General features: G+C 45.0%; 1 protein-coding gene across 2 annotated transcripts; it reads left to right on the forward strand.

The window, feature by feature from the left end:
* Positions 1-667: 667 nt before the first annotated feature.
* si:dkey-175g6.2 (neurosecretory protein VGF) lies at positions 668-6,045 on the forward strand. Of its 2 annotated transcripts, none has more exons than XM_061890585.1 (2): positions 668-860; positions 2,426-6,044. In XM_061890585.1, exon 2 carries the CDS (start codon positions 2,455-2,457, stop codon positions 4,351-4,353), a length of 1,899 nt encoding a protein of 632 aa, XP_061746569.1. In that variant the 5' UTR covers positions 668-860; positions 2,426-2,454; the 3' UTR covers positions 4,354-6,044. The 2 variants fall into 2 exon arrangements, with proteins under 2 accessions (XP_061746569.1, XP_061746570.1); XM_061890586.1 differs by lacking the exon at positions 668-860 and adding an exon at positions 1,602-1,885 and having other exon boundaries at positions 2,426-6,045.
* Positions 6,046-13,796: the final 7,751 nt, after the last annotated feature.

Below are 13,796 nucleotides of genomic sequence, written 5' to 3' on the forward strand. Positions count from 1 at the left end.
TCATACTTCCTAAAAACCCGTGACGTCACGCTTACACGCAACATTTTCAAGAAAAAACTCCCGGGAAATTAAAAATTGCAATTTAGTAAACTAAAAAGGCCGTATTGGCATGTGTTGCAACGTTAATATTTCATCATTGATATATAAACTGCTTGGTTGGTAGTAGTGGCTTTCAGTAGGCCTTTAAGCATCCATCCATCAGAATCCATCCTCATAACTCCGAATTTTGAGCATCCATGGTTTTGACAGACCTTTACGAGCGACGTCACCAAAACGACCCTAATTGCTCGCTTGTTAACGGGGTCACCCCTAATCGTCCCCACCGTCCCCCCACCCCCATTATTTATTTTGCAGCTCCAGGAAGGAAGAAGACCACAATTGCAAGAAGAAGAAGCAAAATGGCTCCTCTGTTTCCCCTTCATTGAAGGAAAAGTACTATTTCATTCATGCCATTTCCGTTCATTCATCGGCTCGGGGAGGGGGGCAAGGCGGTTTGGGGGGCTGGGGGGGGGGGCGGTGTAAGGGGGTGTTGCGTGTCATCTCCACACCAACCTTCTTATCAATGGACGTGACGTCAGCACTGCCTGCAGCTGACGGGTGGGGTGGGGGGTTGCAGTCACGTGGTGCAGACGGAGGGTATATACAATAAAGTTGCGCTGGCCGTGGTGCTGAAAACATCCACTAAATGCCTACAAAAAGTCAAGACTTATAGCTTGCTTTTTTTTTTTTTTTTACACGGGAAAAAGAAAACAGAAGAAAAAATATAGTTTTGTTTTTTTCTTCAGGGCTTGATGAGAGTATAATCTTGGCTTTACTTTGAGTTTTGACGCCTTGCCCGCTCCCACTAGTGGGACCCCCAGGTAGGTGTCACTTCATTCATTCATCAAGTGTGCGCTTTTCAAGTGGACACTTGCCCTTTATTATGCTTGATTTTAAATAATTCGTTGTGTTTTAAAAATACATCAACAAACTATTCAAAAATGTACTTAGTTTAAGATGTATAATAAGGTCATAATCATTTTAAAACGAAATAATATGTCGTTCATGTTATTTTTTTACTGTTATTGCTATTTACTGCAGCAAATTCGTTTGAGAGGGAAAAAAAGGCGCGCACACACGCACTTAATTAACACTTAACATTTTACAAAAAAAATATTTATTTCGAATTAAAAGCAAAACCGGCCTAATATTACAGTTATTTTTTTTTTTTCAATGAGTCACAAAGGTGGAGTGGATTTGTTTCCATTCATCCATTCTTTTCTTTCTACCGCTTGTCCGGGTTTCGTTGCACAAAATACCGCTGCACATTATCGGCGTGGAAATTCGTGAAAAAAAAAAATTGCACGGCTGATGTGCGGGGAATTTTGCATTCTGCATTCCGCCACAAATGCGAGGCGGGCTGCAGGAAAAAAAATAAAATAATAATTTTTAAAAAAACCGTGCTGCGAGTGGGGGGAAAAGACAAAAGCAGTATTTCTTTTTCTTTTTCTTTTTTTTTACTCGAACTCGAGCGCACCCACACTCCTCCTGCAACGGGGGAGCAAAACGAAGGGTGGGTGGGTTTTAAAATTGACCATGCAGCTCATTTGCTATTTGGTTGGAGCGCTCAGGGACCGAGAAGCAGGAGGATGAGGATGAAGAGGAGGAGGAGGGTTAAATAACTGAAGCGTGGCTTGCGGCTTTTTCCGCATGACTTCCACGCGTGTGCGCGGTCCGCCATCGCATTGACTCGCAGGACGCAAACAAGGATTTCTTTTTTTGTGTGTGTGTGTGTGTGTGTGTGTGTGTGTGTGTGTGTGTGTGTGTGTGTGTGTGTGTGTGTGTGTGTTTTCTTTTGTGCCGTTTGGCAAACACACCAAAAGATGGCCGGTGCGCAGGGGAGGAGGTGAGACTTTTTTTTTTTTCTTTTCTTTTTTTTTTTTTAACTGTAGAAAAGATACTATTTAGCGCAACCATTAATGTGTTGTCGGTGACAAAGAACAACAACAAAAAAAGTAAAAAATCAATAAATAAATAAAAAAGGTTGTGCCAAATTCGTGCGCAAAGTTTTGCGCTCAGGCGCATGTAAATAAAAAATGCCACGCGGAAATGTTCGTCTACAAAATAAAGGCACAATTTTTCTAGGAATGTTCTGAAATTTTAAAAACGTTGCATCCTTTTTCAGACATTTTGCACCATTTTTTTTTTTTTTTTTACAAAAATGCTATCAATCATTTGAGTGAAACTGAAATGAAACGATTAGGTGGCGACTTGTCCAGGGTGTACGCCGCATTCCGCCTGATTGTAGCTGAGATAGGCGCCAGCGCTCCCCGCGACCCCAAAGGGAATTAGCGGTGGAAAATGGATGGATGAAATGAAAAATGTGCGAGACATTTCTATTCTTTTGAAAATACTGTTTTTGACGTGACGTCTAACTGTCCTGCAGGTGTTTCACCTCCCTCCTGCCAGTTCTGCATGGTCATGACCTGTCATCACACCCCTCCCTCAACCCGCCTCGTCCTATTGGTGCTGCTCAGTGTCACTCCGCGGCTGGCCGGCGCCGCCCCCGCGTGGGCCGAAGGAGGGGAGGGAGGAGCGGAGGGGCGTAGCCGCACGGACGCCCAAGAGGACCGCCTTGCTCCCCTTCTCCCGCCCCAAGGCCTCGGCGGAAACGCGTCACGGGACCAGCAGCGGCCAGAGCAAGGGACAGAGCAAGGGACAGACCAAGGGACGGACGAAGGGACGGACCCGGCTCAGGTGCTCGCTGTCCTCCTGCGGGCTCTGGACCGGCCGGGAGAGGGACCGGAGTGGACTGGAGGCCCAGAGGAGGACGATCTGAGCCAGAAGTCGCCGGAGAGCGATAAGACAATAAGGAGCAGGCAGTCGGAAGCGGAGCCAGAGACCCATGAGGCTATTGAAGAGCCGATGCTTGGCCGTGTGACGGCTGCTCTGGGTGAGGACTTTGAGAGGGACCAAAATGGAAGAGTCCCAGGTGACGCCGATAGAGAGGGAGAGGAAGAGAAGGAGGTGGAAAATTTTCTAGACGACTCCTCCCAGGGGGACGATGCTTCCCTGCGGCGCAAAATACGAGGTTACTTCCAGAACATTGACTTGGGCCTCCAAGACAATGAGATCCTGCCTCCCCTGAAGGGCTACAAGGCGTACAACACCCAGCTGGCTCGGGCCGGCAAGAAGCTCCACTGGCAAGAGAACGGCGCCGCCGACAGGCCCGCCAAGGGCGACAACTTCATGGACGACTTCGAGGACGAGGGCGGGGAGCTGGAGGAGGAGGTGGAAGAAGAGGACGAGAGCCTCACCCGTATGGAAGAGGAGGCCAGGGCGCGGGCCGAGAAGCAGGAGGTGCTCCAGCAGCAGGAGGAGGCGGAGCGGGCCCGGGAGGAGGAGCAGCGCCTGGCGGACATTGCCTCGGACATGTTGCTGCAGTACATGGGCCGCAAGCAGCAGGCCTTCATGAAGCCGCGGCAGAAGAGCAGCAACACGGCCGAGGACAAGCGATCCGAAGAGGTCCTCCCGGACGAGGACGACCTGGACCAGCAGATGATCGACCGGCTGATCGAGATCAGCAGCAAGCTGCACCTGCCGGCCGACGACGTCATCGAGATCATCAGCGACGTGGAGGAGAAGAAGAAGAAGAGGAAAGAACTGCTGCAGCAGCAGCCGCTCATCCCTGGCAAACCCGTCATCCCCCGCTTCAGGCCTCTCGTTCCACCTCCCTTGGCCGCGCCGCCCGTCTACCACTACACAGCCTCCAAAAACCCCAAGAAAGCCCCCTACAAGCACAACAAATACAACAAGTCCATGAAGAAGTGGCAGAAAGACAAAGTCAAGTCCTACAAGCAGAACTACTGGTACCAGCCTCCCAAGCAGATCGACTACTGGTACAAACCCCAGAAACAGTTTCTTGCCTTCCCTTCCTACCCTTACTACCAGAAGCCATACCGGGCGTACTACCCTGTTTATTTCCCCTACCCCAAAGCGCAGTACTATGGTAAGCCCTCTCCCGCCAGAGACCAGCCCTTCAGCCCCCAGGAGCTCGACCTCCAGGGCCCGAAGCGCAGGCACCGAGTTGGGGGCAAGAACCGTGGTCAGGGCTGGAGGCAGAGGCCGGCGCCTCGCCTGCCCGTCTCCCCTTACATCTCTAACTATATCCTCCCTCACCCACGGACCTACCAGCCCTTGCCGCCCCCGAAACCGCCGGCCCCGCCCCGGAGAAGTCGGCGGCCCCCATATTACTACCCTCACGCCACGCAGGCGAACGACTACGAGGAAGATGGCCTGGTGCCTCAGCTGGACAGTGAGGAGGAGCTGGAGAACTTTATTGAGAGAATCTACATGAAACGCAGAATGTACTGAAGGATCTTCTTCTTTTCGGGAGTTTGACCCCTTAAGATGGGGACGGACAGACGTGGGAGGGTCTGGCTAGTGAGTGGGAGGGGCTTAGTCGGCGAGTTTTCGAAGGTCCAGACGCGAGATTGCGGTTCGTTGAAGTCACTCTGTGTTTTTGATTTTCGATTCGGTTCAGTCAGAGGGGAGGTTACCCCGCCGGCGTCATGTTTACATTTTGAAGCAGAACACACTGCGGCCATTGTCCGCCTCCATTCAGGTCAAACTACTATAAACACACACACGTTTACAACATCTCTTTGTACGTCACATTGCAAATATGATTTGTGAGCACACACATATCAAAAATAACAATAAGCCTTTTGTCGGGCGGGATGTGTGCTGGTGCCTTTCTGATTTGGGATTGGATGACAAAGCACAGGAGTTAAAGGAGCAGGAAAAAAAAAAAAAGGTGCCACAATCATATATCTGTGTTTTTTTTCCCTGAATTTTGCCTTATGCACGATTCTCATCACCAAACCCTGCGGACCCCCAAAGCACAAACGTAAACAATTACCACTTCCGACCTGGTGGGCCGAGGGTTGGCGGTTACAATGGGATGGCGATGCGTCGTCTTGACACATTTCTGCTACATCCCCAGAAAAATTAAATAAAAAATATTTTTTGTGTTTGAGCAGTATTTTGCCCATACTGTATTCTTGTTTTGTTTTTTATTTAAAAAAAAAAAAAAAAAGATACTTGAAGTCTTATTGTTCCTTTCTTGAATACATTGCAGAGTTTGCGGCCTGGGAGTCAGGGATTGTGTTTAAAAAAACAAACAAAAAACATGTTACATGCACGTCTTTCTACTTGCATCTTAAAAAATGAACAAAAAAAAAATACAAAAAAAGACAAAAAAAATAAAACAGTGGAGAATCCAAGATGGCTGTTTTCTCTGATTGAACTGTAAACATGAAGAAAAAAAAAATGAAAAATGAGGCGACGCCATCTGTCTTGTCACCAGGAGTGTTTGTTGTTGATGTCACCCTTAGCATTGTAAGATGTACAGTGTGAAATAAATATGCCCGTGCAATGTGTAAATAACAGCATGATGATTACTAGTTTTGCTATATTACAAAAATAAAAGCAATTATTTTATTAAAGCTCAGTTTTTTTTAATGGCTTTCTGCAGAAGTGCCATGTTGTACAGGAGGGCCGCCCGTTCCAGACTGGAAGACAATCACCAGCCCGGTTAATATGAATATTAATACACTTGACGAAAGGGCTGATGGCTGAGTCGTTAGGAAAACAGCACGCGTTGGAACGGAGGACAAAAGAGACGAGAGAGTGGGGGAAAAAAAGACGTAAAAAGGCAGACGTAGGGAAGCAGTGGCTGCAGTGATTGATGAGTCACATGATTGGTGCATGAGTCATCCATCTGTACATTTCACTGCAGGACCTTGCTCTTACACACACGCACACAAATCTATTACTGTGGAGGACATTGCACTTAGCGTTCATAACCTCGCCATCACAGTCGCAACTAAAAACGAAACCTTTCAAAGGCCTACTGAAACCCACTACAACCCACCACGCAGTCTGATAGTCTGATGATGAAATATTAACATTGCAACACATGCCAATACGGCCTTTTTAGTTTACTAAATTACAATTTTAAATTTTAAAACGTCGGATAGTCGAACCTCGGATTCAGGAGGAACAGTGTGGTTTTCGTCCTGGTCGTGGAACTGTGGACCAGCTCTATACTCTCGGCAGGGTTCTTGAGGGTGCATGGGAGTTTGCCCAACCAGTCTACATGTGCTTTGTGGACTTGGAGAAGGCATTCGACCGTGTCCCTCGGGAAGTCCTGTGGGGAGTGCTCAGAGAGTATGGGGTATCGGACTGTCTTATTGTGGCGGTCCGCTCCCTGTACGATCAGTGTCAGAGCTTGGTTCGCATTGCCGGCAGTAAGTCGAACACATTTCCAGTGAGGGTTAGACTCCGCCAAAGCTGTCCTTTGTCACCGATTCTGTTCATAACTTTTATGGACAGAATTTCTAGGCGCAGCCAAGGCGTTGAGGGGTTCCGGTTTGGTAACCGCAGGATTAGGTCTCTGCTTTTTGCAGATGATGCGGTCCTGTTGGCTTCATCTGGCCGGGATCTTCAGCTCTCACTGGATCGGTTCGCAGCTGAGTGTGAAGCGACCGGAATGAGAATCAGCACCTCCAAGTCCGAGTCCATGGTTCTCGCCCGGAAAAGGGTGGAGTGCCATCTCCGGGTTGGGGAGGAGACCCTGCCCCAAGTGGAGGAGTTCAAGTACCTAGGAGTCTTGTTCACGAGTGAGGGAAGAGTGGATCGTGAGATCGACAGGCGGATCGGTGCGGCGTCTTCAGTAATGCGGACGTTGTATCGATCCGTTGTGTTGAAGAAGGAGCTGAGCCGGAAGGCAAAGCTCTCAATTTACAGGTCGATCTACGTTCCCATCCTCACCTATGGTCATGAGCTTTGGGTCATGACCGAAAGGATAAGATCACGGGTACAAGCGGCCGAAATGAATTTCCTCCGCCGGGTGGCGGGGCTCTCCCTTAGAGATAGGGTGAGAAGCTCTGCCATCCGGGAGGAACTCAAAGTAAAGCCGCTGCTCCTCCACATCGAGAGGAGCCAGATGAGGTGGTTCGGGCATCTGGTCAGGATGCCACCCGAACGCCTCCCTAGGGAGGTGTTTAGGGCACGTCCAATCGGTAGGAGGCCACGGGGAAGACCCAGGACACGTTGGGAAGACTATGTCTCCCGGCTGGCCTGGGAACGCCTCGGGATCCCCCGGGAAGAGCTAGACGAAGTGGCTGGGGAGAGGGAAGTCTGGGTTTCCCTGCTTAGGCTGTTGCCCCCGCGACCCGACCTCGGATAAGCGGAAGATGATGGATGGCAATTTTAAATTTCCCGCGAGTTTCTTGTTGAAAACGTCGCGGAATGATGACGCGTGCGCGTGACGTCACGGACTGTAAGGAAATATTAGCGCTGCACCAAACACGGCTAAAAGTCGTCTCCGTTCATGGCGTAATTACACAGTATTTTGGACATCTGTGTTACGGAATCTTTTGCAATTTGTTCATTTAATAATGGAGACTATAAAGAAGAATGCTATTGGTGGAAAGCGGTGGAGGTGTTTTTTTGTTTGTTGTGAAGCAGAGCGGTCAAGCTAACATGTTTTCTCTACGTCAACCAGCATGTTTTTGGATGGGGAAATTGTGATATATATCTTACCGGAGACATCAGTGGATTATTCATCGTCCTGCAGCAGCTGTCATGTCAAAAAAGGCAGCTGTGAGCTCGGCTCCTCGGCCTCTCTCTGAGACACTTTCTGTTCACCGCAGCCATCCGACCTCGAGGTATGTCTTTACAATCTTTAAAATCTCACTAAAACACTATTAAAACAATAAGCAGATAAGGGATCTTCCAGAATTATCCTAGTAAATGTGTCTAAAAACATCTGAATCGCTATCAATATCCTCAGCCACGAATCTTTCATCCTCGCTCAAATTAATGGGAAAATTGTCGTTTTCTACGTCTGAATAGCTCTTTTTGTTGGATGCGCCCATTATAAACAATATGAGGAGGTGAGGAGCCCTCACACGGGTGATGTCATCGTTTGCGACTTCCGGTACAGGCAAGGCTTTTTTTTATTAGCGACCAAAAGTTGTGAACTTTATCGTCGATGTTCTCTACTTAATCTTTTCAGCAAAAATATGGCAATCTCTCGAAATGATCAAGTATGACACATAGAATGGACCTGCTATCCCCGTTTAAATAGGAAAATCTCATTTCAGTAGGCCTTTAATGTTCAAGCAACGTGTCTCTGCACACTCATTTTTGTATTTCTCACCTTCTTGAGGACTCTTAAAAAGGCCTACCTCTTTAGGACCACCCTTTCTAGATGTATAAAGATGTGTATTTACAACATTAATAATGCAGTGGGGCAAAAAAGTGTTAAGTCAGCCACCGATTGTGCAAGTTCTCCCACTTCAAATGATGACAGAGGTCTGTCATTTTCATCATAGGTACACTTCAACTGTGAGAGACAGAATGTGAAAAAAAAAATCCAAGAATTCACATTGGAGGAATTTTAAATAATTTATTTGTAAAAACAAGTATTTGGTCAACCATTCAAAGCTCTAACTGATGGAAGGAGGTTTTGGCTCAAAATCTCACGATACATGGCCCCATTCATTCTTTCCTTAACACGGATCAATCGTCCTGTCCCCTTAGCAGAAAAACAGCCTCAAAGCATGTTTCCACCCCCATGCTTCACAGTAGGTATGGTGTTCTTGGGATGCAACTCAGTATTTTTCTTCCTCCAAACACGACGAGTTGAGTTTATACCAAAAAGTTCTATTTTGGTTTCATCTGACCACATGACATTCTCCCAATCCTCTGCTGTATCATCCATGTATCCATTTTGGTATAAACTCAACTCGTCGTGTTTGGAGGAAGAAGAATACAGAGTTGCATCCCAAGAACACCACACCTACTGTGAAGCATGGCGGTGGAAACATCATGCTTTGGGGCTGTTTTTCTGCTAAGGGGACAGGACGATTGATCCGTGTTAAGGAAAGAATGAATGGGGCCATGTATCGTGAGATTTTGAGCCAAAACCTCCTTCCATCAGTGAGAGCTTTGAATGGTTGACCAAATACTTATTTTCCACCATAATTTACAATTAAATTATTCAAAATTCCTACAATGTGAATTCCTAGAATTTTTTCCCACATTCTGTCTCTCACAGTTGAAGTGTACCTATGATGAAAATTACAGACCTCTGTCATCATTTGAAGTGGGAGAACTTGCACAATCGCTGGCTGACTAAATACTTTTTTGCCCCACTGTATATACATACTATGCAAATATAAAAAAGCTTGTGAAAAGTGAGTTGGAATTTCACAAGAAAAAGGTCCCCATTTCTGGAGAAAAACTCAGAATTATGGCAGTATAATAAAAGTCATCATTTTACTCAACGCAAGTCAAAATTTTACAAGAAAAACTGAACTTAAGTGCGATATTATGACAAAAATTGGAATTTGACTCAATGACCGTCGCAATTTTACAAGAAAAGCTTAACATTTTGGCAATTTTACGAAAAGAGTCGGGATTTTAATTGACAAAAGTCGGAAAACTTTAAAATGTTTTAATAATGATCGGAATTTTACTAAAATGTCACCATTTTAGAAGGACAACAAAAAATGGCAATATTGTGAAAAATCAGAATTTTATATGACAAATGTCGCCATTGTGCATTAAAAAAACATAATTTTACATAAGAACGTAATCCTTTCGTGAGAAAATATTGTAATATTACAGAAACAGAGCGACTATGAGGAATTGGTCCCAATTCTATAAGAAAAAAGTCGACACTTTGTGAGAAAAATACTTTTGTTTGTACCGTATTTCCTTAAATTGCCGGGGTGGCGCTAATTAATTTAAAACCTATTCTCACTCCTGCACTTACCAAAGGCATGTGGTAAAAGTAAGCATGCGCTAATTATTTTAAAACCTCTTCTCACTCCGGCACTTACCAAAGGTATGCAGTCAAAAATTGAGTGTGATGTAAGCTTGGACCTTAAATCCTACTGAAAAGCTCTTAATCTTCTTCCCTTTATGCGATTTTAAATTACCGGTATTGAAATCAGCCTCCTCCATTTTGAAAATGACGACAGGGGAAGTGTCACTCGTGACGTCACGAGTTTGACCAGGCGGTAATACTAATTATTTTGGGAAGCGAGTTTGACCCGGCAGTAATTCAAGGTAGGCGCATACCATACGCCCTGCGGGAACTCAAGGTAATACGGTAATTGTTTTTTAATCTTCATTATTTACTTTGTTATTACAGTATGTCTCTATATACATGTGTATTTTTTAATTTATTATTAATTTTGGCCAAAGAGGTTCACATTTCAATATTTTACAAACACTTGTTACTACACATGTTGGCCAGAGTGGGAGCACTTACATTTTTTACACAGACTTGTTATTTCATATGTTGACCAGAAGGGGAGAACTTTTAAAACATCCATCCTTCCATCCATTCATTTCCTACCGCTTTGTCCCTTTCGGGGTCGCAGGGGGTGCTGGTGCCTATCTCAGCTTCATTTCGGGCGGAAGGCGGCGTACACCCTGGACAAGTCGCCACCTCACCACAGGGCCAACACAGGTAGACAACATTCACACTCACATTCACACACTTGGGACAATTTCTTTGTGGCCAATCAACCTATCCCCAGGTGCATGTCTTTGGAGGTGGGAGGAAGCCGGAGTACCCGTAGGGAACCCACGCTGTCACGGGGAGAACATGCAAACTCCACACAGAAAGATCCCGAGTCCGGGATTGAACTCTGGACGACTCAGGACCTTTGTATTGTGAGGCACATGCATTAACCCCTCCCCCACCGTGCTGTCCACTTTTAAAACAGTCAATTTGAAAAATGACAGACACAGGCCAGCCAAAGAACAAGTATATACCATATTTCCTTGAATAGCCGCCGCGCATGTAATAAGCGCCTGCCTTGAATTACTGCCGGGTCGAACTCGCTCCCCACATTTACTTCCACCGCCAGGTCAAAGTTGTGACGTTACAAGTGACGCTACCCCTGCCGTCATTTCCAAAATGGTGGAGGAGTTTTTTTTTGCTTTTACTATGTGTAAACCAGAGGTCTTGTTCCACAGCCATACAGATCACACTGATGGTTGTGATACAAAACCACTTTAACACTCTCCCTAATATGCGCCACACTCTGTAAAACCCACACCAAACACATTTCTGGAGAACATTGGCTCTGTAAGAAATTATAAACGCAACATAAGAATTACCCAGAATTCCAATGCATCCATGACCCCCCCCCCCCCCCCCCCCTTCATGTGTCGGTTGAGGTGGGCGGGGTTGGGGGGCGCGTGTATAATATAGCCAAGAGTCATGGATGCATTGGAATTCTGGGTAATTCTTATGCTGTGTTTATAATGTGTTACAGAGCCATTGTTCTCCAGCAATTCGTTTGGTGTGGGTTCACAGAGTGTGGCATATATTAGTAAGAGTGTTAAAGTTGTTTATATCCCAACCATCAGTGTAAAAGGTATGGCTGTTGACCAAGTATGCATTGCAATCTTGTATGGGAAGCAGCAATATGCATGCGTCCGACTGGCATGCAAATAGCATGGTGTCAAGGTGGGCGCGATGACAAGTTGTAGAGAAGTGGTCCCCAACCACCGAGCCGCGGCCGCAGAAGAAATTTTTATTTTTTTATCTATTTTTTTTTATATCACACTATTTTTTACTGCGTGCCATTGGTAAGCGCAGGGGCGAGAAGAGGTTTTAAAATTATTAGCGCCTGCTTACTTTTACCGCATGCCTTGAATAAGCTCAGGAGTGAGAAGAGGTTTTAAATTAATTAGCGCCGCGGCAACTATTCAAGGAAATACGGCAATTTGCTTTTCAGTGGACCCATCGGCCTTTCAACACTGTCGCATTGATAAACAATTTCTTAATCAATATCATACTTAATTTGTCATCAGCGGCCTTGTCATTTCTCGACTCCACACCTCGAAAGTGAAAAAAAAATCTGCTCGAAACGCCTGGACTGTCTTCAGTTTGGATTTAGAAACATTTTTTTCCCTGCAATGATGAAAATGGAGTAATGTGTTCTAGGGTCAAGCTGTGGCCATTGTGAATTTTTTTTTGCTTTTACTTTTTAAAAAAAGTAGTCATATTATGATTTTTTATCTATATTTAAAACACTTGCTTGTTTTCGACATAAGAGTTGCTTAACCATAAAGCTGCAACCAATTTTTGGGCTACCAAAAAATATACTCAGTTGTAATACACTTTTCTACCACTTGTGGCAGTAATAGTCATTTCCAACAAACAGAAGAAGTCTGGAGCTAGAGTCTTAGAGTGCAAAAAGTACAAACCCCGTTTCCATATGAGTTGGGAAATTGTGTTAAATGTAAATATAAACGGAATACAATGATTTGCAAATCCTTTTCAACCCATTTTCAGTTGAATATGCTACAAAGACAACATATTTGATGTTCAAACTGATAAACATGTTTTGTTTTGCAAATAATCATTAACTTTAGAATTTGATGCCAGCAACATGTGACAAACATTTTGGGAAGAATAAATACTGATAAAGTTGAAAAATTCTCATCAAACACTTATTTGGAACATCCCACAGTTGTGCAGGCTAATTGGAAATGAGGTGGGTGCCATGATTGGGTATAAAAGCAGCTTCCATGAAATGCTAAGTAATTCACAAACAAAGATGGGGTGAGGGTCACCACTTTGTAAGCAAATTGTCTAACAGTTTTACAACAAGATTTCACAACAAGCTATTGCAAGGAATTTAGGGATTTTAGCAGCTACGGTCCGTAAAATCATCAAAAGGTTCAGAGAATCTGGAGAAATCACTGCACGTAGGCTTACGGACCTTTGTTCCCTCAGGCAGTACTGCATCAAAAACAGACATCAGTGTGTAAAGGATATCACTACATGGGCTCAGAAACACTTCATAAAACACTATCAGGAACTACAGTTGGTCGCTACATCTGTAAGTGCAAGTTAAAACTCTGCAATGCAAAGCAAAACCCATTTATCAACAACACCCAGGAGCACCGCCGGCTTCGCTGGGCCGGAGCTCATTTAAGATGGACTGATGCAAAGTGGAAAGGTGTTTTGTGGTCTGACGAGTCCACATTTCAAATTATATTTGGAAACTGTGGACGTGGTGTCCTGCGGAACAAAGAGGAAAATAACCCTCCGGATTGTTATAGGCGCGAAGTTCAAAAGCCAGCATGTGTGATGGTATGGGGGTGTATTAGTGCCCAAGGCATGGGTAACTTACACATCTGTGAAGGCACCATTAATGCTGAATGGTCCATACAGGTTTTGGAGCAACATATGTTGTCATCCAAGCAACGTTATCATGGACGTCCCTGCTTATTTCAGCAAGACAATGCCAAGCCACGTGTTACAACAGCGTGGTTTCATCGTAAAAGAGTGCGGGTACTTTCCTGGCCCGCCTGCAGTCCAGACCTGTCTCCCATCAAAAATGTGTGGCGCATTATGAAGTGTAAAATACGACAGCGGAGACCCCTGACTGTTGAATGACTGAAGCTCTACTCAAACCAAGAATGGGAAATAATTCCACTTTCAAAGCTTCAACAATTAGTTTCCTCAGTTCCCAAACGTTTATTGAGTGTTGTTGAAAGAAAAGGTGATGTAACACAGTGGTGAACATTTCCCAACTACTTTGGCTCGTGTTGCAGCAATGAAATTCTAAGTTAATATTTTTTTGCAAAAAAAAAATAAAGTTTATGAGTTTGAACATCAAATATGTTGTCTTTGTAGCATATTCAACTGAATATGGGTTGGAAAGGATTTGCAAATCATTGTATTCCGTTTATATTTACATCTAACACAATTTCCC

The sequence above is a fragment of the Nerophis ophidion genome, linkage group LG28, assembly GCF_033978795.1.
Source record: "Nerophis ophidion isolate RoL-2023_Sa linkage group LG28, RoL_Noph_v1.0, whole genome shotgun sequence".
In the NCBI taxonomy this organism is placed as follows: domain Eukaryota; kingdom Metazoa; phylum Chordata; class Actinopteri; order Syngnathiformes; family Syngnathidae; genus Nerophis; species Nerophis ophidion.

Excerpts from the sequence above, each read along its gene's own strand:
- si:dkey-175g6.2 (XM_061890585.1), top strand. The coding sequence starts at position 2,455 with ATGGTCATGACCTGTCATCACACCCCTCCCTCAACCCGCCTCGTCCTA.